Consider the following 26,139-nt stretch of genomic DNA (forward strand, 5'->3'; position numbering starts at 1 on the left):
GAAAGTGAGCAGGAATACAGCAGGATAATGTCTAAACCTGGATCTCCAGTTCCAACTCTGAAAAATATGACATGCTAGATCCCAAGCGAAGAATTAGGGAGTCCAAATATAGGAGTGAGATGGGACCTGCCCTTAAGGAGCTGCCATTCTACTGATAATGGAAATGAAAACTATCAGGGCTTTATAGTGATGATGACAGCATAGTCAGTTGTGTAGAGCTTTTCTCTGGGCTTTTCCTGATGTATCCTCAGTATCACCTGGACCTACTGCTTCCCACTCTTACAATCAGTGGCCTTCAGTGTTCAATCAAGTTGTCTCCTGGCTCCTCTTTCCTTGTTTCACATGAATCCTCTCCTGATTCTCCTGATTTTGGGTGTCCTTCCTTCTTTAAGCACCTTGCATTTATTTTGTATTTAATCTCTCTCCTCTTCCTCCTTCCTTCTCTCTGTCTCTGTCTCTTTCTCTTCTGTCTCATCTCTCTCACTACTCCCTCCTTTTCTCTCTCTGTCTCTATCTCTTTCTCTTCCTCTTTCATCTCTCTCTCCCTCACCTTCCCTCCCTCCCTTCCTCCTCTCCTTTCTTCTTCTTCTTCTTCTTCTTCTTCTTCTTCTTCTTCTTCTTCTTCTTCTTCTTCTTCTTCTTCTTCTACTACTACTGCTACTACTACTACCACTATTACTTCTCTGTCTCTCTCTCTCTGTCTCTGTCTCTGTCTCTCTCTGTCTCTCTCTCTCTCTCTCTCTCTCTCTCTCTCTCTCTCTCTGTGTGTCTCTCTGTCTCTCTCCCCCCCCCCATTCTGTCCCTCCCTTTCTCCCCTCCCCTTCTCTGTCTCTAGCTCTGTCTCCCTCATACGTGTGTACATGGTGTCTTTCTAGATGTAGCACAAGCTTTTAAGGGCAGGCACTGTTATATTTTTGTCTTCATACCCACAGCCTAGCACAGGGAATGGCACATAGTCCGCACTTAATCAAGGCTTCTTGATCGGTGACTTCTGTTTCCCCCAGTAGAATAAGCTCCGTGAAGGCAGAGACTGTATCATTTTTGTCTTCCTATCTATCTCCTGCTCCCAGCATGGTGCCTGGCATACAGTGGGCACTTAATAAAAGTTGTTGATACGTTACTATCATCATCATAATTATTGTTGTGGTTGTGATGATTAGTTTACTCCCCTTTCTGTGTTTCTCTCCCCTAGGGCCAAAAAAAGGAACAAGCCCCTGAATTTAAAGATCCATAACAGCGTGGGCAGCTGTGAGAACATCCCATCCCAACGCTCTCCCCTGCTCTCCGAGCGATCTCTGCGGTCTTTCTTCGTGGGCTACCCACCCTTCCTTCCTTCCACTCCTCCGGTCCACTCCGAAGCCAACTTCTCCACCAGTAAGTCACCGGGGCCACCCTGGTCTGTTTTTGATTCTGGGTGGGCTGCTTCCCTCACCTTGTCTCTGCTTCCTCATTCTGCCCTGGCACCTGCAGAAACTTGGACCGGGGAGAGCTTGCGAGGCTGAGGAGAGGCGGAGGTGGCGGCGCTCTTAGTCAGGTGTGCTTTTTCTTCGCTTTCTCTCCGAGGCTCCTGAACCGCCTTCTGAGGGCGGCACACATCATCAGATGCTCCTTACCTCCTCTTTGGGCTCTCTGCCTTTCTTTGGATTGTTTTGAAGAGGGGGGAAAATTGATGCTTGAAAGGCTGAATTGCAGCTATCATTACTGAGTGTTCCTAGCTGGCTCACCGCAGGTGGAAAAGAGAAATAGGAATAAACACTTAATGGGTTAAAGGGGACTGTTTTGGCTTCAGAGTGCGGGGTTTATTTTGCTGTTTGTTTTCTGCCCCTCCTGGCTCTTAATATCCCGTGTGACTAAAAGAATTTCTATTTGAAACACAAGCCAACATATGTAATAGCTTTTATCATCTCAAAGGTGCATTTAGTCCCCAATCTGGCCTTCTCCCGGTGTGTTAGTCAGAGTTGGTAGTGAGAGTCTTTCTCCACGCCCAGCCCTCAGGGGTTTCTGGGAAAGGGTTGTATCCATTGCCTAAGGCAGAGAAATAATACCCTTCCTGAGTCTTGGACTGAGAGAATTGCTGTAATGGACAGTCCTGAACTCTGGGTAGGTTCAAATCCTATCCCTGACACTATTAGTTATATGACTATCCACAAGACTCTTAAAGTCTCTGGGTCTCAGTTTCCTGATCAATAAAATGAGGGGATTGGACTAGAGTGGATCTAGTCTTCTTAATCTAGGCTTCTTAAACTTTTTCCGCTTCAGCGCTTCTTAAATTTAACTCCTTGTATGGGGTCTCGACCCACAATATTAGAGTGCTGGAGATGACCTCTAAGGTTCTTCCATGTCTAGATATACAATCCTATGATAAGTCCTTTGACCTCTCTGAGCCTCCGTTTCCTCATTTGTAAAATGAGGAAAATATCCACAAACCAGGCGAAGCTCTGAGGTCATATGTGTGAAGTCTGTTTGACAAACTTTAAATACCAAATACAGAAGGGTCTGTGACTTTATCTGCCTAGAGAACTGACATGCACAAGAAAGAATCAGACCTGTGACTTAGTTGTGATAACAAATTGCTTGAGATGTTGAAAAGTTAAGTGAGTTGCCTGTTGTAGCACAGCAAGTATGTGTCAAAGGTGGAAGCCTTGATTCCAGATCCTGCACCCCATCATTCACTCCTCCTCCAGGGTACTCCTCACTTTAAAATACTACATGGCATTGATTATCATTGTTATTTTAATAATACTTCATATTAATGTGTCATTACTGTTATTAATGCATCAGAAGATGTTGAAAAATATCACTTAGAAGCCCATAGCAGGGCATTAGAATAGATATATAGACATAGCTTTAGTGGAACAGCCAAAGTCAGTAAGGACAAAGAGGGACTTGTTAAGAAGATGTTTGAGAATGGATTTCCGGGCTGTGGCTTAACATATAGGAATGAAAACTTCTTGGCCAGGGATGGAGTATAATAAGGGCTGGTGAAAATATATTTGCTTGGAGCCTTGCAAATCAAATCCAAAGGACCAACAAAGGAAGGGGGAGGGGAAAATCACCTATATGCATCCACCAAGGCAGATGCCATAGAGAGTAGCTTTAAGAAACCTCTTGATGAGAGTGAAAGAGGAGAGTGTAAAAGTTGGCTTCCTTTAACATAAAAACAAAATAAAACTAAGACCTTGGCAACTGGTGTCATTGCTTCCTGGCAAATAGAGGGAGAAGAAATGGAAGCAGTGTCAGATTTGATATTATTGGGCTCAAAGATCACTGTGGTTGTTATTGGCTGTAGACAAGGAAGTAAAAGATACTTGCTCCTTGGAAGAAAAGCTATGGCAAATCTGGAAAGCACACTAAAAAGCAAAGATATCACCTTGCCAGCAAAGGTCTGTATAGTCAAAGCTATGTGTTTCCCAGCAGCAGTGTATAGCCATGAGAGTTGGACTATAAAACTGAATGGTGAAGAATTGATGTTTTCAAATTGTAGTGTTAGAAAAGGCTTTTGAGAGTCCCTTGGACAGCAAGGAGATGGAATCAGTCAGTACTTAAAGAAATTAATTACTGGCTATTCGCTGGAAGGTCAAATACTGAAGCCAAAGCTTAAATGCTTTGGCCACAAAATGAGAAGACAGGACTCATTGAGAAAGACCCTGATGTTGGGAAAGATTGAAGAAAAAAAAGGTAGGGGTTGGTAGAGGGTGAGATGGTTAGATGGTATCATGGCAACAGTGAACATGAACTTGGACAGACTTTGAGGTATAATGAAGGATGGAAGAGCCTGGAGTGCTATGGTCCATGGGGTCATGAAGAGTCAGATGTGACTGAACAGCAAACAATGTAGGAACAAGAACAGTGGTAGAAATACTCAGCAATTTCCAAGAAATAACATAGAAAGGCACTAGGAAGAAAACTCATACCCTAAGATAACTCTACACAAATGTACAGAATATGGGTCAATGAGCAAGGGCTGGCCCCCATTCCTGGAATTCTCTCCCTCCCTCTGCTCCACCTACTAATATCCTTGGCTTCCTTTAAGTCCCAACTAAAATCACACCTTCTATAGAAAGTTCTCCATAGCCCCTTTTAATTCCAAGGTTTTCTGTTACTTCTTATTTATCCTGTATGTAGCTCGCTTTGTATGTGTTCGCATGTTTTCTCCCCAATTAGATGGTAAGCTCCTTGAGGACTTTGTATTCCCATCACTTAGCACAGTGCCTGGTACATAGTAGGCACTTGACAAATGCTTATTGGTTGATAATCTCATAGATATCACCAAAACCTTGGGATAAGAACTGTCATAAGAATTTGGTTCTGGAAAAGTTATACCTTATCTAAAAAAACCAGTTTAGGTAAAGATATGGGGGTGGCAGGAGAAGATTCACTATATTTTAAAGAAAACAGATATGTGAAAAATAGGAGAATTAGAGGGGAAAATGTGATGGGAATGCCATGTGGGTGGAGATCTGTGGAGAAAGAATTGGAAGTAACATTTCCATTGCATTATACTACAGACCACTTAGACAGAGAGCAATAATAGATGAGTTATTTAGGAAATCAATCACAAGCTTGGCACAAAAGCATGATTGTTGATTTCTTTTCACATGAATTGGATTTAAGAGAGGCAGAGTTGCACAAAGTTGTCAGCCTCACTCTCTCTTCCTGAGTCATTGAAGTCCAGTGGCAGGACAAAAGTCAAGACAACTGGCAATGGCCTGGGATGTAGTGGATGACCTTGGCATCTTTGATGTCTGACCAAGTTCCCCACAGCACCTGCTTCAGTTGCTTTCATGGCCCTTGGAACAAAGAGTTTTCATCTGTCCATTCCACCAGGGAAAGTCTTCACAAACTTGAGGTAAACATCTCCCTGACTCATCAACAGGTTTGAGGCTGTTGGTTACCCTCAATCTAGTTTAGCTCATCTGTCAAGATGATTTACTAGGGTGTGGCTGCTGTGCATGCAACAGCTTCTTGGAGTTACAGGTGAGAGTTGGGCTCTCAGATGCATGAAATACTGGTGATGGGGGACTTCAATTATCTGTATATCACTTAAGGTTATCATTCAGACTAAAGCAAAAGGGCTTTTTCTTCTCTTGACTTAATGTTAATTTAATCTTTCAAAAAGTAGAGAAACCAATAGGGAAATTTCTTTTTAAAAAATTTACTTTCATGAAGATCTGTATTCTCCACACCTCCTCCCCACAAGGGTGAGAAAAAAAGATGAGAAAAACAGAACCTCTGTTAAACAAAATAAATTTCTACAGTTAGCCATATATATTTTTTCAAAGTCCCAATCTCTACTCTGAGTCCCTCATCTTTCCATGAGGAGGTAGGTAGCATATTTCATCTTTAGTCTCTTGAAATTATGGCTGGTCATTATGCCAATCAGAGTTTCTAATTCTTTAAGAGTTGTTTGTCCTTGCAATATTATTATTATCATATAAACTGTTTTCCTGATTCTGTTCACTCTACACTGAATCACTTCATACAAGTCTTCCCAGTTTTCTCTTTTACTATCCTCTTTAGAATTTCTTGTTTAAAAAAATCACATTTTCCATCACATCCATATACCATAACCTGCTCAACCAAAGGGAGAAGAGGAAGGGAATAAGCATTTATTAAGCCCTTAATGTGTGCCAGGCATTGTTACAAATATTATCTTATTTGATCTTCACAACAACTCTCTGAGGTGGATGCTGTTAATGAGGGAACTTCTATCATGGATCTGATTTTCACTAACAAGAAAGAATTGGTTACTGGGGTAAAAACAATGGAGACCTTGACAGATGCCCATTCCATGGGCATTTATATTCCTATATTTGTAATATAGGAAAGATAGGTTGGATATTGTCTGACATGGATCTTAGAAGGATATAGAGAAAGGATTGGCAGAATCCTGTGACCTAAAATTCTGGAGAGGAAGTTAATCTAGAAAGAATGGAAAGTTCCCAGTAATTAAATTCTGAAGACACAAAAAGGAGCAATTCTGATGAAGAAGGAGAAAAATTGGAATGGAGCAGGGAGTACTTTAAACAGATGAATATGGATGCACAGTTGGATGGCTTTGGAGTTGGTTCAGTCATTGGACGCAAAGATTAGTCATTTACAGTCTAGTGTTACCTTGGAAGGACTGACCCAAGGATTCGTACTTGGCTCTGTACCATTAAATATTTTTATCAGTATCTTGAATAAAGGGATAGAGGCACATTTGTTAAATTTGCAGATGGCACAAACCTAAGAAAGCTGGCTTAAATGCTGGTTGAAAATGGACTCAAAAGATCTTGAAAGGCTAGAGCACTGGGTCAAATAGAATTAGATAACATAGTAGAATCAATGTCAATTTTTACCCTTCTCTATCAAAATAAAATTCAGCTTCCCAAGTCTAGGATGGGCGAAGTGTGGCTAGATAGCAACTTGTCTGAAGGAGATCTGGATGGGGAGGGGGGAATTACTTAGTGGATTGTAAACTTAATGAGTTTTTCATATAATGTAATTACCAAAAGAACTAACGTGGTCCTGAGCTGCATTCAGAGGCACAGTGTCCAGGACTCAGGAGGTGAGAACATCACTGGCCTCTGCCCTCATCAGATCACTTCTGATGCCTGTTTTACTTGTTATCTTCCTGAATATTGTGTGAATATGGCTGAACTCTGTGTCATTGTGCACAAAAACAGGCCATTCCCCTCCTAGGCTCCCTACAAGTGCTGAGGAATTTACACTGGCATTAAGGAAAACATCTGTTCTCCAGTAACCCATCTGCCTTTTAGCACCAATGTTTTGTGTCTGTATACATGTGTGTGCATGTGTGTTTCTTCTGGGATATGACCTGCACTCATGTGCTTTACAATGTCAAAAGAATGGAGAAATCTTACATTTAAAAATGTTAAATCCCTAATTCTTCCTTATCTCCCCAGCTTAAGGGAATTTCATGCTTTCAAACTCTGAGATTCCAAATGTTTATTGTTCAGAACCCTTCTTCCAATGTCTCAGCTCTTCCAACCCTGCCTCCATGGGAAATGACCAAATGTTTGGAGTTGCTTTTGCCTCTTTGTTCCCAAAAGCAAAGTCTTGGGTATAAGTCTGCCTCCTGGGATATATCTGTCTAACTTTCTCAGCTGAAAACTTTGCCTCATATTTCACTGAAAAAATTGAGGTCATTTGCCGTGAGTTTCCTCTTCTTCTTTCCACATTATCACACCATTTGTATGCCTTCTGGTACTATCTCATCCTTTACCCCTGTTTCACATAAAGACGTGGCCCTTCTCCTTTGCAAGACAACCCCCTTGGCATGCACAAGCCATATCTATTCTATCCCATTTCCTCCAGCAGATTATCCTTTCTATCAACCTCACTCACTCACTTATCTTCAGTCTCTCTCTTTCTATTGGCTATTTCTCTATTTCCTAGAAACATACTCATGTCTTCCCCATCCTCAAGAAATCCTCCTCCAGTTATTGTCCTAAATCTCTCCTTCCTTTCATGGCTAAACTTCTTGAGAAGTCTGTCTACAATAGGTGCCTCCACTTTGTCTCGTGTAGCTCTTGGCAAGTCTGGCTTCTCATCTCATTATTCAACTGAAACTGCTTTCTCCAACATACCAATGGTCTCTTAATTCTCAAATCCAATGGCCTTCTCAATCCCTATCCTTCTCCACCTCTCTGCCACCTTTGACTCTGTCAAATACCCTCTTCTCTCTAGGTTTTTGTGACACTCCTCTTTCTTGATTCTCCTCCTACCTGTCTGACCACTCCTCAGCCACTTTTGCTGCATCTTCATCCAGGTTATTCCCACTAATTATGAGTGTACCTCAAGGCCTCGACTTAGATCCTCATCTCTTTTCCTTCTGCACTGCTTTGCTTAGTGATCTCATAGTTCCCATGAATTATGTTTTCTTTGAAGATGATTCTTCCACCTATTTATCCCGCCATAACCTCTCTCCTGATCTTTGGTCTCACATCTCCAACTGTGTATTGGATATCTCAAACTGGATGTCCTATATACATTGCAAACTCAACGTGCCCCAAACTGAACTTATCTCCCCCCCAAAAACCATACCCATCTCCTCTTCCTCACTGCTAAAGTTAAAACCATCCTCCTTGTCACCCCTGCTCACAACCTAGGTGTCATCCTCTACTCCTCACTCTCTCTTACCTCCCACATCCAATCAGTTCCCAAGTTTTTTCATTTCTACCTTCATAATATCTTGTATGTGCCCTCTTTTCTCCTCTGACACTGCCACCCCCTTGATTCAGGCCTTCATTACGTAATTGATCAATCGATCAATTCATCAACAAAGACTTATCAAACACCTGCAATGTGCCAGGCAATGTGCTAAATGCTTCAGAGACAAGTAGATAGGCATAGCCAGATCCCTTTAAGAGGAAGGTAAGTGGGCTACCTCCATGGCTTTTCATTGGTTGTCCCTCTTGTATGGAATTGTCAATACCTTGGCACATAGTTTCTTGACTTGCCTTCAGGCTCTGTCTAGGAGTGTGGAAGAAGAGGTCTTGGGGACCCCGTAGCTAGTTTTAAGTAGGATTGTAGAATCATGGATCTGGAGTGGACCTCAGAGGCCATCTCATTGAACCCCCTCATTTTACAGATGAGGAAATTGAAGGTGAAGAAGGTTAAAGTATTTGTCCAGGGTCACAGAAGTATTAAGTGTCAGAGAGAGGACTTTAACACAGGTTTTTTGACTCCAGAGTCAATGATCTTTCTTGGAAGAGGAGGAGGAGGAGGAGGAGGAGAGAGAGAGACGGGGGAGGGAGAGAGAGAGAGAGAGAGAGAGAGAGAGAGAGAGAGAGAGAGAGAGAGAGAGAGAGAGGGAGGGAGAGAGAGAATTCTTCAGATTTAGTGGAAAAGAAGGTAGTTTAACCCTTGCTGTGCTACACCTAAATTCCACCTCTCATATGTGCATAGAGCTGACTAGCACAATGAAGCCCTCCTCCTCATGCTTCTTTGTACAGAATTCTCATGGAATTTTTTGGAATCCTCATGGACAGATTAATGGATCATCCACATCCAATCATTCCATCTCCAACCTCCAATCCTTTGTCCAGGCTGTCCCTTGTACCTTGAAGCTATTGCTTCCTTACCTCTTCCTCTTATAATCCTCACCCATCCTTTAAGGCTCACCTCAGGAATGGGCACCTCCTCCAGGAAGACTATTATGACTCCTTATACCAGATGTTGGTACTGTCAACTTCCTCAAATGATCTCTTATTTGTATATTAGAGTACATGTTGTTTTCCTCCAATAGAATATAAGCCCCTTGAGGGAAGGGACTATTTAATTTTTTTTTCTTCTGTATTCTCAGTGTCTGGCACATAGCAAGCATGGAATAAATGCTTTTTAAGTTCAGTTGAATTTACTCAGTGGCTCCCTGTGTGCTTTTTGTTATTGAAATTGAAAATATGCTGTAGAGCATATTTGGATGTAGGAGTGGAAGAATAGCTTTGATCACTAAGCTTAGCATCTGGGAAGCTGGTAAGAGACCTGATTGATGGTCCCAGATGCCAGCCTGGTCATTCCTCAACCTTCTGGGATGCTTGGCAAAGCAGGAGTTTCTGCCAGTAGCCCTTTCCTAATAATAAGATCCTTTATTTCAAGGAGGAACTGTATTCATTTTGTAAATGAGGAAATGGATGCCCAGAGAGGGAAATGACTTGACCAAGGTCGCACACATAGATAATTGTGGGTGTAGCATTTGCACCCAGGTTCTCTTGCTCCAAATCTGCCCTATGTTGCCTTTTACTTGATGAATTAGTGAGGAAAATCAATCAATAAAAAATTATTAATGCTTACTGTGTGCCAGACTCTGTGGTAAGTAAGTAGTGAGGATAGAAAAAAAGAGGCAAAAGATAGTCCTTATCCTCAGAGAGCTTACAGTTTTAGGGTGGAGACAACATTCAAACAAATATACAAATTGAACAATGTACAACTATTCAAACAAAGCAAGCTATATACAGGATAAATAGGAAATAATTAACAGAGGGAAGGTACTGCAATTAACAGTGGCTGGGGAAGGCTTTCTAGAGAAGAAGGGACTTTAGTTGGGACTTAAAACCCTCCTAGGGCTGTAGCAAAGTCAGCTCTTATCATTATGATCCCTGGTTGTTCATTGCTTAAGGCACAGCATCGGTTTTCTTAGTGCTGATCCGGGCCTTGCAAGGAATCAACCCTCTGGAAGCTGGGTCACAGATCTTTTAGCAAGCAGCTAAATACCAATGGAAATGTAAATATTTACAGAGTGAAAGGCTCTTCTAGGTCTGTAGTGAGGCGCTGTGAACAATTAGACACGGGAATCCTTCCCCAAAAGGGGTCACTATCCCAAAGTAGAGAATCAGAGGAGCTCCGAGGCAGAAGGGGTCTTAGCAGCCATGTAGAATGACGCATACCTCAAACAATTTTCCTCCTATAACATATTTGATAAGTAGTCAGGCAGGTTTTGCTTGGATACCTCTAGTGATAGAGAGTTCACTACCTTCCAAGGTAATGCATTTGACTTTGAGATGACTGTAACTGTAAGGAGCTTGTCACATCTCAGTTGCACTCTTTGTAATTTCTAACCCATTGTTTCTAGTTTTGCCTTCTGGGTCAAGCAAAACAAGTTAATAATGCCCCTTCCGTGTGACAGCTTTACAAGAACTTGGAGATAGCCAGTGACTGAGCTTCTCTCCAAAATTACATGGCGTTTTATTTATTAATGTTTTGTATTAACTGGGATAACTCCCTTACTCTCCACCAACTCACACTTTCAAAGTTGGGTCTCCTAGAGGACAAATACATCTCCGATAATTCAAGTATACTCTGTGAGTCCACACACATAAAACCACTGATGGGTTTACCTTCCACGAAGCTAGGTGGCGCTACAGTGGATAGAGTGCCAGGCCTGAAGTCAGGAAGACAAATCTTCCTATGTTTGAATCTGGCCTCAGATACTTAATAGTTGTGTGGCCCTGGGCAATCACTTCACCTTGTTAGCCTCAGTTTCCTCATCTGCAAAATGAGCTGGAGAAGGAAATAACAAACCATTCCAGTATCTTTGCCAAGAAAGCCCAACTGGGGTCACAAAGAGTCGGACACTACTGAGATTACTAAACAACAACAGTAGAAGCAGCCAAAACATAATTTTTTTTGGAGCTGGGAAGGCAGGGTAATTGGGGTTAAGTAACTTGCCCAAGGTCACACAGCTAGTAAGTGTGTCAAGTATGTGAGGCTGGATTTGAGCTCAGGTCTTCCTGACTCCAGGGATGGTGCTCTACTCACTGCACCACCTAGCTGCCCCCAAAGACATAAGTAATCCTCACTAAGCTAGATGAGGCAGCTAGGCTATGAAGTGGAGAGAGCACTGGACCTGGACTTAGGAAGACTGAAATTCAAATCCAGCCTCAGACACTTAGTAGCTTCTGACCTTGAGCAAGTTTATTTAGCCTCTACCTCAGTTTCTTCATCTGTAAAATGGGGCTAATAATAGCACCTATCTCCCAGTTGTAAGGTCAAATGACATATTTGTAAATGGAAATCTATTATTATCATTATCATTATTATTGTTATTATTATTATTATTACCAAACTGGAGATTCTGTCCCTGGAGGCAGTTCCCCTGCCATGTGGATGAACTCTGCCCATAAGTCAGTGTCATGGGTACCATGCTTGCCCCAGAAAGGGTGATGACAGGCTGCCTCATTAGTGAGAAACAAGAACCCTTGGAGACAGAAACTTGCAGATTTTCCTGCATACTGGAGGCCCCTTGGAATCTCAAGGTACTGAGTCACTTTAGGGTGTCTGTAAGAAGGGCTTCATCTATTTTGGGAATCCCCTGACTTCCATCTTCCTGCTGCAGCTGCCTGGGAATGATAGAAGCTTGAGGTTATGTGTAAGCTTGAGGTTATAGATGCTCTTGTTTACAGAGCCTGCCAACCAACCTGACTCATGGTGTCACCCTCCTCAGGAGAGGAAGGGTACTTTCATGCCTACTTTTAGCCCAACAATGATTGGAACTCATATTTCCAAATAATGTTTTTCATTTACAAAATGTTTTGCTCCATTCTTCTGGATCCTCAGGACCCCAGGAAGCAGGGAGAAAAGTGTTATTTCCTTCTTTTTACAGATTGAAAATAAACAGAGGCTTCTGGTGGGGTGTTGGGGGTGGGGTTGGAGGAGGGATGGGGGAAGTTACCTCTCTGAATTTAGTTAAGTGGAGTGGCAATGTGGTATTTTGGGTGGAAAAAACACTGGCTTAGAAGTCTGAATTCCAGGGTTCAAATCCTGCCTTGGATACTTACTAGCTGTATAATCCTAGATGTATCATTTAACCACCCTGGACCTCAATTTCCTTATCTGTAAAATGAACAGAGTGACTTAGATGGACTCATAATTTCCCTTCTAGCTTTAAATTCATGATCCCATTGAGGGAGGAGGTAGATTTGGAATCCAGGTCTTCCTGTCTTAAGTGGAAGGCACTTTCACTATATTATGTTGCCCTAAAATTATTATCCCAATATCTAGAGCAATAAGGTATTGTAGATACAGAAGCCACATAATGATGCCTATTATTAGGGAGATACTGAAAATCTTGTTTATTTAAAGCCCCATCTAACTTTCTGGTCTTATTTAATAATTCTCCTCTTCCCAAACTCCGTTCTAGTCAAATTGGCTTGCTACTGTTTCCTTGCATGTATCTCCTGCCTTTGTCAAAGTGGTCCTCCATGCCTGGAATGCTCTCTCTCCTTACCTCTGCCCCTTGGAATCCCTAGCTTCCTTTAAAGCACAGCTCCAGAATCACCTACTATACAAGACCTTTCCTGATCCTCTGACCTATCAGCACTCTCTCCCTTTTGGAATGATTTAATACTACTTGCTTCTGAACACATTGAACCATCCCCTTCTCCTCCCCCTCAAAAGAATGTAATTACACTTCTTGTGTTCAGAGACTGATTGATTATTGTGTTTGCTTTCTCAGTGTCTGGTATGGTGCCTTGAACATAGTAGGTACTTAATAAATATTTCTAGTGTTAAGTTGTCTTTTATGTAGTGATATTTGGTTATGGTCTAGAGTAAAATATATTTTGAGAAGATAATGTGATTGAATTGAGCACCAGATTTCAAGTTAGAAGGTGTTTTTTTTTTTCAATTATTTTCTATTTATGTAAACTAGGCCAAATCACTTTTCAACCACTAGGTGTCATTGCTATTCACTCACTTGATCCTGTTCATCAAAGAGCATCTTAGTCTAGAGGAGGCCAGTGCTAACTCTGGTGGTTTGTGCTCTCCTTGTTAAGGATAAATGCTGAGTAAGTAACATTGGAGAGAACTTTCCCTCCCTCACGCCATGCCTTCCACATAGTAGGTACCTGATGGGTGTTGAATTTTTAAGTTGTTTTGAAGACATTAAACAACAAGCCTTTAATTAGGAACCTCCTATGTTCCAGACAGTGTGCTAGCCATTGTTAATATAGAAAAGGAAAAAAAAACAGTCCTTACCCCAATATGCTTATATTCTCTATGGAAAAGACAATGTGTACATTTATGCACAATTTACCATTGGCTAAGTAGCACCATGGAAAGAGCACTGGTGTTGCAATCACACCAGCTTTGAGACCCTGGATAATTCACTTAATCATTCCTCATCTGTTAAGTGGGGATCTTAACAGCACCTAACTCCCAGGGTTATTGTAATTGTCAAATGAGATCTATATCTATCTATCTATATCTATCTATCTATATCTATCTACCTATATATATCTATATATATCTATATCTATATCTATATATGAAGCAGTTTCCTCAAAGTTTTAAAAGCTCTATTAATGGTAACTCCCATTGGTGGTTCTAAAAGCCCCCTTTTTGTTTTCTGTTCATTATCATACCCTGATACTTCTGCAAAATGCCAACCTGACCTTGGTAGGGATAATTTGAGCTCAGCATGGGTTAAAATGCTTAGCTATGATGTTTTCCTGCTGGAATGGCTACTGGTGAAAATTGGTTGGGACATGGTGTATGGAAAGGATAGAACACTCAGACCAATCAAAGTGGTTCCCAAACCATCCTAACAGTCCTGCTTGGGGGCCCAGGGACATACTGTTCCCTGGCATTAAGGAATTGGATGACAATTACCTTCATCTTCCTCCAGTTGACCAGCTCCCATCTGAAGGATCAGCAGCTCCTCTTGCACTCCACAGCTAAAGATACCAGAAGCCACTGGGTTCAGGTTTCTTACATTTTTATTTTTGGTTTTAAATCTTATGGGCACTGATGAAGACAAGTGTCAACAGCTGCAGGGGTGCCAATGCATACAGGAGGGAAAATCATGTCTAATTGCAAAACAACTTCCCTGGGTGGAATTACTGAAAGAAAATAGTTTTGTTGAGACAAGAGGGAAAAATAATCACAAAAACTGGCTGAGTTCATGTCTATCCTGAATATGTTTTGGTTTGTCAGTCAGTTAATGTGTTATTTCTTAGACATTTACCATGTGCCAGGCACTGTGCTAAATGCTGAGTATACACAAAGAAAGAGCCAAAAAACCAAACCAAAAAACCCAACCAAATATAAAAAGCCCCTACCTTCAAGGAGCTCACATTCTTAATGGGGCTTCATTAGTAAATATATGATCACAAAGCTCAGGGTTGTATAGCTAGAAAGTTTGGACTCCCAAAACATGAGGTGGGGCTCTTCTTACCCCTTTCCTACTTAGAAAAACATCTCTCTCTGTCTCTGTCTCCCTCTCTCTCTCTTTCTCTTTCCCTTTCTCTCCCTTTCCTTCTCTCCCTCCCTCCCTCTCTATCTCTCTGTCTCTCTGTCTCTCTTTTTCTTACACACACACACACACACACACACACACACACATACACACACAAACAAATCAAGGGTCATTTAGGAGGTTTTTCTGCCTAGGAAGAAAGAAAAAAAGGCATCTGGTGGCAGTCATGTCTCTGTCCTAGCCCTAGTTTGCTCTGATATTTGCCCCATTTAGACACAAGGACTTAACCCTCTCTAAGTTGATGAATTCATCTTTGGCAAATCAGTACATTTGGGGAGTTTGGAAGTTTGGTTGGTATGGCATAGGTTGTTTGGAAGATATGTGTTTTATGGGTATTTCCAAGTCCTTAATAATGTCCTGGAAATGTCCTTTGTTGAACTGAGTCTGTAGCAGAAGGATGGCATCATAGGAGTAGCACTGACCTGTTTGCTCCCTTGTGGCTCTCCTACCCCCTGGTCCCACTTTAGGGTCTTGCAGGAACTAGCAATGCTCACTCATGAGGTGGTAGCATTAGAGAAGTGGGGGAGGGAAGGACAAGAAAGTCTTAGAACAGGGAATTCAGAGCTGGGAGGCTTCTTAGATTACAGAAGTTCAGAGCTGGGAGGGGCCTTGGAACAGGAAATGTCAGAGCTGGAAAGAGCCTTAGAACAGGCAGTGTGTGTATGTGTGTGTGTGTGTGTGTGTGTGTGTGTGTGTGTCTGTGTGTGTGCACATGCTCGCATGTGTGTGTGTAGGTGGAGCCCAGAGATGATCCAGTCCATTCCCCACTGTTTACTAGAGTTTAACAAGACCCAAAAAGGTGAAGTGAATTATTCTGAATCTCCAAGTTTTGAGCATTGCGCAGCAGAGCTGGGATCAAAACCTGGCTCTCTTATCTTCTAATCCCATGTTCTAGTCATTTAATTACTCTGCCCCCAAAGCACACTGTCAGCATCTTTGCCCAGATATCTTAGCTGTAGCTCTAATATGAGCATATGAAGTTACAGTATGATCGTCTCTTGCCTGGACTTAGTGCTAACTCAACAAGGAATTATAGCATCTTTAGGAACCAGCTGGGTCTTGGAATGAATGAATAAATGAATGAAACATTTATTGAGCACCTACTATGTGCCAGGTACTGTGCTAAGTGCTAGGGATATAAATAGGAATGTAAGGGTCTCCCTGTTTCTGAGAAACTCACATTCTAATGGGGTAGACAATACACAGGGAAAATTTCAGCTTCAAGTCATTTGGGAAGGGTTTGGTATCAAGGGTTTGGCAAGGGATGGCAGAAGGAAAAGTGAAAAGCCAATAGGTGGTGGTCAGATAAGAGGATTTCGGAATTGTTGAACATAGAGGTGGTATATTTGTGGGTGACTGCAGGATCTGTATAACTTATCTGTGTATGGCTCAAATGGGATAGAGGAGTAGGTCTTGGGAAGCCAGTATTGAGGAAATGAGGGTTTAGAGTGTTTGAGGGTGAGTCAGTAGCTATGTTTAAATCCCCTAGTATGAGGACAGGAATTAGGGAGAAAAGAAAAATTGTGAGCCATGAACTCATTGAAGAAGGAAGCACAGTGACCTGGGAGTCTATAGACAATAGCTACCAGGATTTTGATTGGGTGGTACATATGAACAGCATGAACCTTAAAGGAAGAGTGGTTGCTGAGGGATGGATGAAGGGGGAGAACCTGAAAATGGCAATGGGGATCAAGGTGTAATCCAACTCCCCCTCCTCAACCAGTGAACCAAGTAGTATGAAAAAAAGTATAGTTAGTACTAGAAAGAATGGCCAGGAGGGCTGTGTTGTCAGGGGGAAGGCAGGTTTCTATAATAGCTAGTAGATGGAAGAAGTGGGAGAAGAAAAGATTTAGGCTGGAGGGAAGTTTGTTACCTATGGAACGGTCATCCCAGAGGGTGGAGTTTGGTTGGAAATTTGGGGTGAGAGGGTTGGAAGGGATGGCAATGAAAATTAAATGGCAGAGGACAGGGAAGGGGGTTTAGATGGTGGCCTGTAGGGGTTCAGAATCACAGGGATGCATAGGGTATGACCAGGTATGAGAATGTTGATCACTGAGTGGGAGATGCCACTCCTCTCCCCAGAAGAGACTGGAGACCAAGATGGAAGGCATACAGTGAGATAGTCAAATAGAAAGCCTCATTTAACTACTCCTTTTCCTTCTAAAGGATGCAGTTTAAGCAGAAGAGAGTATAGCAGGAGATGGAAATTTGAACCTGCACAGAAGAAGTCCCATACCCCACAAACTTTCTTCTTCCTTTTCCCTGAAGAGACAGGCAAAACTGGCAAACCTGAGATCAAAGGGAAGGTTGCTTCTCTTTGCAGTGGAGGCTCTCCACATCCTGGTTGGGAGATCAGTTCAGCCTTAGGAAGGGGAAGTTCCCTTATGCTAGTACAGTTGGAAATTGGCCCACTACTCAGGCAGTGGCAGGAAGTCATAGACTCCCAAGGCAGGGGGATGTCTCCTTGGAGCTTAATCCTTCCTAAACCACCTCAGTCTCCACCTCAGGGGAAGGAAGAAGAATTAGGCTGAGATTGACTCAGTTCTTACACAGCATTAGTTCCACCAGGTTTAAGTGCAAACCTTACAAGACTAGTGGCTTAAACTGTTGGAATTCAAGGTTTTCCTGCTAGGCTAGTCTCAATAGTCAACTAAGAATCCTGGGCTCCAAGATGCCCACTGGCCCAGGCTTCTAGCATGGGGCCTTTACTCCCTGTACTTAGAACTGAAAAGGACAAATGACAGACCAAAACCCTAAGCCAGTTTCTTAGTTCTATATGGCCAAAGAGGGGAGGTAAGTGGCCCGCAGGTTCAGGTCCTCCTCCTCCCCTTACTATGTGTGACTGAACTGGTCCTTCACTCCATGATGCTGCTAAAAGACAGACTGTGCTAGGCCAGATAAGATCCCCCCTCCCACTTAATAGTATTTTATTTTTTTCCAATTACACGCAAAGATAGTTTTCAACATTCATTTTTACAAGATTTTGAGTTCCAATCTTTTCCTCCCCCCCTCCCCAAGATGGCAAGCAATTTGATATAGGCTATACACGTACAAGCATATCAAACATATTACCATATTAGTTATGTTGTGAAAGAAGAGTCAGAACAAAGCAGAAAAACCACAAGGAAGAACAAAAAGAGAAAATAGTATGTTGCAATCTGCATTCAGACTCCATAGTTCTTTCTCTGGATGTGGATAGCATTTTCTATCATGAGTCCTTTCGAATTGTCATAGATCCTTGCATTGCTGAGAAGAGCTAAGTCTGTCAAAGTTGGTCATCAAACAATGTTGCTGTTACTGTGTACAATGTACTCCTGGTTCTGCTCACTTCACTCAGCATCAGTTCATGTAAGTCTTTCCAGGTTTTTCTGAAATCTGCCTTAGCCAGGTAAGATTTAAAGATACAGTTGTTTCTGGTTGTACAGCCAACGGAAATAGGCTGCTCTCAACCACAAGGTAGGCCTGTATAAGAGTGCTCATGCATATGGTAGGTCTTCTGTTTCCCAAGAGCAGGTCCCAAGCATCTTTCTCATGGGATATGCCATTTTAGGTGATCTAGGCATGTACCAAAGCCCATTACACATGCAAATCTGCAACTTGCTAGACTAAATGAGATAGCACAGATTATATCTATATCTATCTATCTATCTATCTATCTATCTATCTATGTATGTATATATGTATATGTATACGTGTGTGTATATATATGTGTGTATGTGAGTGTGTAGTGTTTTCAAACCTTACACTTCCGTATAAATGCTGGCTACTATTAGACAGTTTATTAGACTGAGAGGCTTAGTGACTTGCCTATGGTTACATAACCAGCTAGTATACTTCAGAGACAGAACCTAAATTGAGTCCTTCTTGAAGATAGTGCTTTGTCTAAAATAAGCACTTAATAAAGCTTTTTTTCATTCACTCGTTCATTTCCTTATTCCTTACTCTATCCATGCCACTGTGTGGCCTCTTGAGTTGATGCTAGACAACTTTTGAAAACAAGTACAGCTTTATTTAAGATGTTATTTATGTTTATTTTAGAATGCATAAATAATTCCTTCTAACCCCCCTGCTAAGTAGAGGCCCTGCCAGGGTTCCTTTAATAGATGGTGTGCATTTGTAATTAGCACATTAATTATTGGTATATGAGTGAGCACCGCCAAGTGTTTTGAAAAAGGTTATTTTCTTAAGTGGATTTAATATTCCCCCCTGCAATCTTGTTTATGGAATTAATTGGCTTTAGCAAGTCCTTTACCCAGGAGATGACATGGTTGAGTGGAAAGAATGATGGAAGACAGTATAGAAAATGGGCCTAGTCCCTGGTTTGCTTCTAAGTTCAGGTGACTGGAGAAGGCCTCTTCCTTTATTTAGATAGGAGGTTCAGTTCAGTCTAATGGATACTGATTAAGCACCTTCCAGAATACAAGCATAATGTCAGGCACTGGGGATTCAGAGACAAAAGTTAAAGCAGTCTCTGCCCTCAAGGAGCTTCTATTCTATTAGGTAATTTCAGAAGCCATCTAGTTCAATTTGTTTTGTTGTTCAGTCACTTCAGTTATGTCTGACTCTTCATGACCCCATTTGGGGTTTTCTTGGCAAAGACACTGGAATGGTTTGCCATTTCATTCTCTAGTTCATTTTAAAGATGAGGAAACTGAGACAAACAGGGTTAAATGACTTGCCCAGGGTCACATAGCTAGTTTCTGAGGCTGGATTTGAACTCAGGTCTTCCTGACTCCAGGACCAGCACTCTACCCACTGAGCCATCTAGCTGCCTCCAGTTTAGTCCATACCTGAAAGGAATCTCTACCATGATATATGTGACAAATGATCATCCAGCTTCTGCTTGAATACTCTCAAGGGATGGGAACTCACCACTTCCCCAGGCAACTCATTCAGTTTTTGAACTGTTCTATTTGTTAGGTAAGTTTCTCTAACAGCAAACCTAAATTGGCTCCTTTGCACTTCTACCCAGAGTTCTTGGTTCTACCCTCTGGGGTCAAGCTGAACAGATCATAGCCCCCTTTCCTTAAAGGTAGTAAGGTGGCTCGATGGGTAGAGAACCAGGACTGGAGTCAGGAAGACCTGAGTTCTGCTCCTGCCACTGATCTTCCTTACTGGCTGTCCTGCTTTCTCCATGAAGAAACCTTCTCTTGTACTTTAGACTTGAGGAGGAGTTGGGAAACACATGATAGTGTCTTCAAGGCTGTAACTTGGAGAAAGAAGGAAGAAAAGAAGGAAGGGAGGGTGGTAGGAAGGAAGGAAAGGAGGGAAGGAAGGAGGAAGGAAGAGAATGAGGGGAGAGAGGAAGGAAAGAAGGGAGGAAGGAAAGAAGAGAGGGAGGGGAGAGAGGAAGGAAGGAAAAGAGGAAGGAAGAGAGGAAGGAAGGAGGAAAGAAGAGAGGAAGGGGAGAAAGGGAGGAAGGAAGAGAGGAAGGAGGGAGGAAAGAAGGGAGGGAGGAAGGGAGAGGAAAGAGGAAACAAGCATTTATTAAGCACCTACTATGTGTCACATACTTTACAAATATTATTTCATTTGAATCTATTATTATCTCCATTATACAGATGGGGAAACTGAGTATATAAAGGTTACAGGGCAGTTAGGTGGTGCAGCGGATAGAGCACTGGGTCCCATAGTGAGGACAACCTAAGTTCTAATCTATCTCAGATGCTTATTAGCTGTGTGACCCTGGGCAAGTCGTTTAACCTCTCTTTGCCTCATTCGTAAAGTGGCATTAATAATGGCATCTGCATAACAGGGCTTTTCAGAGCTGCCCATCCACCTTTGCTGTCCATCTGCCATCCAACTCTCACCTGTGGCTCCAAGAAGCTGTAGCATAAGTAGCAGCCACACCCCAGTAAAACTGTCTCAGCAGACTGTCTACACCAGCTTGAGGGTAACTCACAGGGCTCAAACCTGTTGGTAAGTTAGGGGGGTGTCTACCCCAAGAATGTCAAGACTTCCACTGGCAGAATGGGTGGATGAGAACAATTGAACAACAGCCACGAAGGTGGCTGGAGCTTAGAGCTTGGTCAGACATCAAAGACACCGAGGTCATCCACCGCATCTTGGGCTGCTCATCTTGACTTTTGTCCTGCTGCTGGACTCCAATGAAGTCAGGCTGATGACTTTGTTCAACTGCCTCACTTAAATCCAATTCACAAACAAGTCAAGACATCCACCTGTGATGTCATTGGTTCTCCTTGAAGGACAAATAGGCCATCACAGGGTTGCTGTGAGAATTAATTTAGATAATATTTGTGAAGTGCTTAGCACAGTGTAGGTGCTATATGAACGCATAGTAGGTGTTATATAAAGGTTTTATTCCTTCTGTTTCCTTTCCCCTTACCCAGGGTCACCCAGTTACTAATGTTCTATTCCAATGGTAAGGTAAGGTATGTGAAAAGAGTGCTAGTGGAAAGAGAACTGAATTCAAAGTCAGATGAACTGAGTTCAATCCTGCCTCTCTAACCTGTGTGACTTTGGGCCAAGTCTTCACATCTCTGGACCTCAATTTCCTCATCTGAGAGGACATCGGCCTGTGTGACCTTTTAGCTCTATGATGCTATGAAAATTCTCATTTCTGTTATGCTATTTTTCCAACAGAAGTGGAGAGGAATCATGGTTAGTCATTGCATTGGTTAAGAACCCCGAGGCTTTCAAGGTTATCTTTATAGTGTAGCTACTATCATAGAAATTATTCTCCCAGTTCTTCTCACTTCACTCTGCCTCAGTTCATCTTTTCTTTTTCTTTTTTTTCAGTTGGGGTGAAGGAGGAGGAAGAGAAAGCAAATACTTGTTAATTGGAAAAAATGTTACATAAAATAAGGGGAGACTATTTTTTCTTAAACCAGGGAAAGAGTAGCTTGGAATTTCTGTAAAGGGATTATCTAGGATTGTAGCTTTTGACCCAAAAAGGACCTCAGAGGTCATTGAGTCCAATGGGCTTGTTTTACCTGGAAAACAACTGAGGCCCAGAGATGGCCTTGCCCAAAGTCCCAAAGAGAGTGAAAGGCAAGGGCAGGCTCTAAATCCATCAAGGCTCCAAATCCAGCCAAGCCTTCTTCCTCATCCTTTGGACCCTGACTTCCTGTTTGCATCCTTCTGCCTTACTCACCATCTTGCTGAGCAGCCAAAGGAGGTTAAGCATCTTCAAGGATGGCTCCCCTCTGCCAGAAAGGTTCTACTCTGGGACCCACAGGTCTGGTTCTGAAGCCCCAGAGTGGCATGGGACCACAAGGATGCCACCTAGCAACAGCCTCCATTTCCATTAGAGAACCATTTCCTCCCCATTTTTCTCTCTTTGAAAGTAGATTTCATCCTCCTGAGTTTAAATCTAGCCTCAGACACTTACTAGGTATGTGCCCCTGGGCAAGTCACTTAACTGTTTGCTTTAGTTTCCTCATCTGGAAAATGAGATGGAGAAGGAAATGGCAAACCATTCTAGGTATCTTGTCAGTGTCTAGTATGTAGCAGGGTTTAATAACTTCTTGCTGACTTGGCCTGAATTAAACTGCCCCCTTTCTGTTGAGAATTCCCCTCCCAAAAAGGAGAAGGACATGGAGGTAGTTTAGCTTAGAAGTCTACCATAAACAGTTCTGAATAGAACAGTGGGAAGAATATGCAACTGGGAAATTAACAAATTTGATTTGAATCCTAGTTCAACCACTTGCTGTCTAATGACTTAGGTATGTCCAAACTTCCCTGGGTTTTAGTTTCTTCATGTATAGAATGAAGTCAGTGATCTCTAATGTCATAAGATAATGGATCTAGGGCTTGAAAGAACCTCAGAGGCCATTGAATCCAGCCCCTCACATTTTTACAGGTAAGGAAACGGAGGCCCAGGAAAAGGGAAAGAGAGCGAACATTTAATAAGTGCCTACTATGTGCCAGGCACTGTGCAGAGTAGTTTCCAAATATTATCTCAGGGAGGTGAAGTGATTTGCCTAAGATTATAAGTCCAGTTCCCAAATTTCACAAATGAGGAAATGGAAACCCAGAGAAAAGAATGAACTTGCTTAAAGTAGCGAGTGCAGAACTGGGATTCGAACTCAGACTCTCAGATCGCACATCAAGGGTTTTGTTTTATTTTGCCACAATGCTGCAGCAACAAGGAATGGTGATTGAGGCAGGAGATTAAGTGATTTTTCCCATGGTCCTACAAACAGTAAGCATGAGGGCTGGGATGTGACTTACCTGAGGTCGCAGAGTTTGTACTGGATGGGACTGGGGTTTAAACCCAGGTCATTGTATGGGTTGGGTAGCTCTTGCTGGTTGAATTTGTTCCAAACTCCAACAGATTCTGTGCCAGTACCAGCCTCCCTTCCATCTCAAGCAAATCAAAGACAGACCTTTTTCCAGAATATTCTTCCATGTGATAGCAGGTGCTGGGACACCCACTGAGCTCATAATTCACCCCCATCCCCTTTTGCTTACAGAAACATCAATTACTGTCAGATTACCCACCATCTCTTGTACATCTTGAGCTGGGCTGAAATGGGGACATCTGTTCAGGTGCTGCAACCTGCAGTTGTGGAGTTGAAGGAAGGGGGGTGGGTGGATGGTTTTGTGTGTGAGAAGCAAAATTGTGTTTCTTCAGAATGGATTATAGGCCACAGCACAGGGAAAGGCCTAAATCGGAAAGCAAAACAAAACAAACCCCCCCCAAAACCCATTCCCATCCACAGAAGGATCACTCTGAAGGGAAGGGTCTGAAACTGCTGAATATAACTAATTCAACTGAATTCAGCAAATATTTTTTTTTGGTCTCTGTATCCCTAGCTCCTAGGCTCTCAATAAATTCTTGTTGTTTGATTGGCTATCAAGCACCTACTATGCTGCAGGTTCTGCCCTAGGCATTGGACATCAAAAGAAAAAAAAAAAGTAAATAGTCCCTGCCCTCAAAGAGTTTACATTTTTCTGTGGGGGACAGCATTTATCCAGTTCAGCTCAAGAAGCATTTAATTAAAGACTGCTTTGTGCCATGGCACTGTCCTCGGTTCTGAATAGACAAAGACGAAAAAACCAGTATCTACCCTCAGAGAACTTGTGTTTTATGAGGGTGGGGAAGACCAAGGTGGGTTATAATAATATGTAGACAGATAAGTAAATACTAAGTGTGTACAAAATAAACAAAAAAACAGAGACCCAAGCTAAAGTGGGTCATTGATGGAACAAAGTCTTTATCTCACACAAAATCACTTGAGTTGAATGGATCTCTAGAGGTCATATCCACTACTCTCTCTTATTCTATGGATGCAGAGACTGAGGCATAGAGAGGTTTAATAAAGCTAAGGTTATGGTGGACCTGGTGCTAAGATCCAACCCAGAATTCATTCCAAACTGTATATGAAACCTTTTCCTGATCCTACGTCCTAGATACTAGTGCAGCCCTTTCTCCCTCAAATTACCTTGTATTTACTAGTAGAATTTATGCATGTGTAGTAGATAGAATGGGGCAGCTAGGTGGCATAGTGAATAGAGTGCTGGGCCTGGAGTCAGGATGCTTCATCTTCCTGAGTTCAAATGTGGCCTTAGACACTAGCTGCGTGTGACCCAAGGCAAGTCACTTAACCTTATTTGCCTCATCTGAAAATGAGCTGGAGAAGAAAATGGCAAACTACTCCAGTATCTTTGCCAAGAAAACCCCCAATGGGGTAGCAAAGAGTCAGACATGAATGAAATAACTAAACAACAGTAGATGGAGTGCTAGATTTGGCATCAGAAGACACCTTCTCTATAAGAATAGAATGAGATAATTAATCCAAAATTTTACCAAAATCTATGGAAGCTATATCCACAGTGGTTCTCTTAACTATTGGTTAGTAACCCTGTCATAAAATGAAATCAAGTCAGACTGCAATGATTTATTCTTGTTGAAGCCAGGCTGACTGTAATTATTGCCTTCCTTTCAAGATGTTGATGAACCATCTCTTAAATGACTGATTTTAGAATTTTTTCCAGGAATTAAAGTAAAGTTTATATACTTTACACTTTGCAGACCCAGTTCTCTCTCTCTCTCTCTCTCTCTCTCTCTCTCTCTCTCTCTCTCTCTCTCTCTCTCCCTCTTCAGAACAATATTTGCCCTCCTCCAATCTGTGGTATCTCTTCCATTTTTCATGGCCTTTCAAATATTACTGACATTGGCTCAGAAGTCACACCTGCCAGCTCTTTCAACATCGATGGATGAAAGTCATCTGGAAAAATTACTTGCTGTTCTAATCCTGATTTCTATCAAATTTTGTCCAATTTTCTCAATAATTCTTGTAAAAAATGGAGTCCATTCCTTAGTAATTTATGCCTTTAGTTTTATCAAATAGTGGGCTACATTTTACATTGCTTCTGTTTTCTGTTTCTCTAGTCAGTTCCACTAATATAATTTTCTGGTTTTTTTAATCAGCACCAAATAATAGAGTTTCATATCTTGTGAGGCAACACCCCACCTTAATTCACACTTTTTCTCATTATTTGCCTTGATATACTTGACCTTTTGTTCTTAGAAATGAATTGTGTTATTATCTTGTATAGCTCTAAAAACATATTCCCTAGGTAATTTGACTCATATAGCACTAAATATGTAGTGCTATAATTAATTAGGTAGTGTTGTCTTTGCTATTATATTGGCAAATTTCAATGATGAGAACTACATATATGTACATATATATATATATACACACACACATATATATATATCTCCAGTTATTTGAGTTTCTCTTTATTTCTGTAGTGTTTTATAGTTGTATTTATATAAACTTTATGTGTGTTTGAGAAACAATTCTCAGAAATTTTATTTAATAGGCATTTTGAATAACTATATAATTATTGAATTATATAACAATATTAGTTTTAAATAACTATATAATTGTTTTGAATTTTTCTTATATTTTTATTGCTGGTTTTTATTAATGCAGCATAGAAATGCTAATAATTTTCAAGATTTGTTTTATATCCAGAATCTTTGCTATTAATCATTTTAATTTGTTTCTTTGCTAGTTCTCTGGGGTTTTCTAAGTACACCATCATGTCATCTGTGAATAGAAATGGTTTTCTTTTTACTTTGTCCATTTTATGCCTTTGATTTTGTAGTCTTGATTTAATGCCATAGTTAGCATTTCTAGTAGTATATCAATAGGTGAGAGGGCATTTTTGCTCCCTAAGTTCATACTTAGGGAAGTTCATACTGGGGAAACTTTATAATTTTATACATCATAAACAGTGTTAAATATATACTTTTGATCATATTTAAAAAAGGACACTTCCATAACTTAAGTGAGTACTGAATTTTGTCAAAGACTTTTTCACCTTTTGAAATAAGCATGTGTTTTTGCTAAATTTTCTGTTTTACATGATTGGTTATTTGAATTATTTTACTCTTATTGAACCAT

At 41.5% G+C, this 26,139-nt stretch overlaps 1 protein-coding gene across 1 annotated transcript in view; it reads left to right on the forward strand.

Moving 5' to 3' along the window:
- The window catches only part of KSR2 (kinase suppressor of ras 2), a 584,421-nt gene that overhangs the window by 337,559 nt on the left and 220,723 nt on the right, over positions 1 to 26,139 (forward strand). Inside the window, exon 5 of the mRNA XM_036748960.1 lies at positions 1,193 to 1,374. Within this exon, the coding sequence (XP_036604855.1) occupies positions 1,193 to 1,374 (182 nt within the window). The remainder of the gene's footprint in view (positions 1 to 1,192; positions 1,375 to 26,139) is intronic.

The sequence above is a fragment of the Trichosurus vulpecula genome, chromosome 1 (genome assembly GCF_011100635.1).
Source record: "Trichosurus vulpecula isolate mTriVul1 chromosome 1, mTriVul1.pri, whole genome shotgun sequence".
In the NCBI taxonomy this organism is placed as follows: Eukaryota; Metazoa; Chordata; class Mammalia; order Diprotodontia; family Phalangeridae; genus Trichosurus; species Trichosurus vulpecula.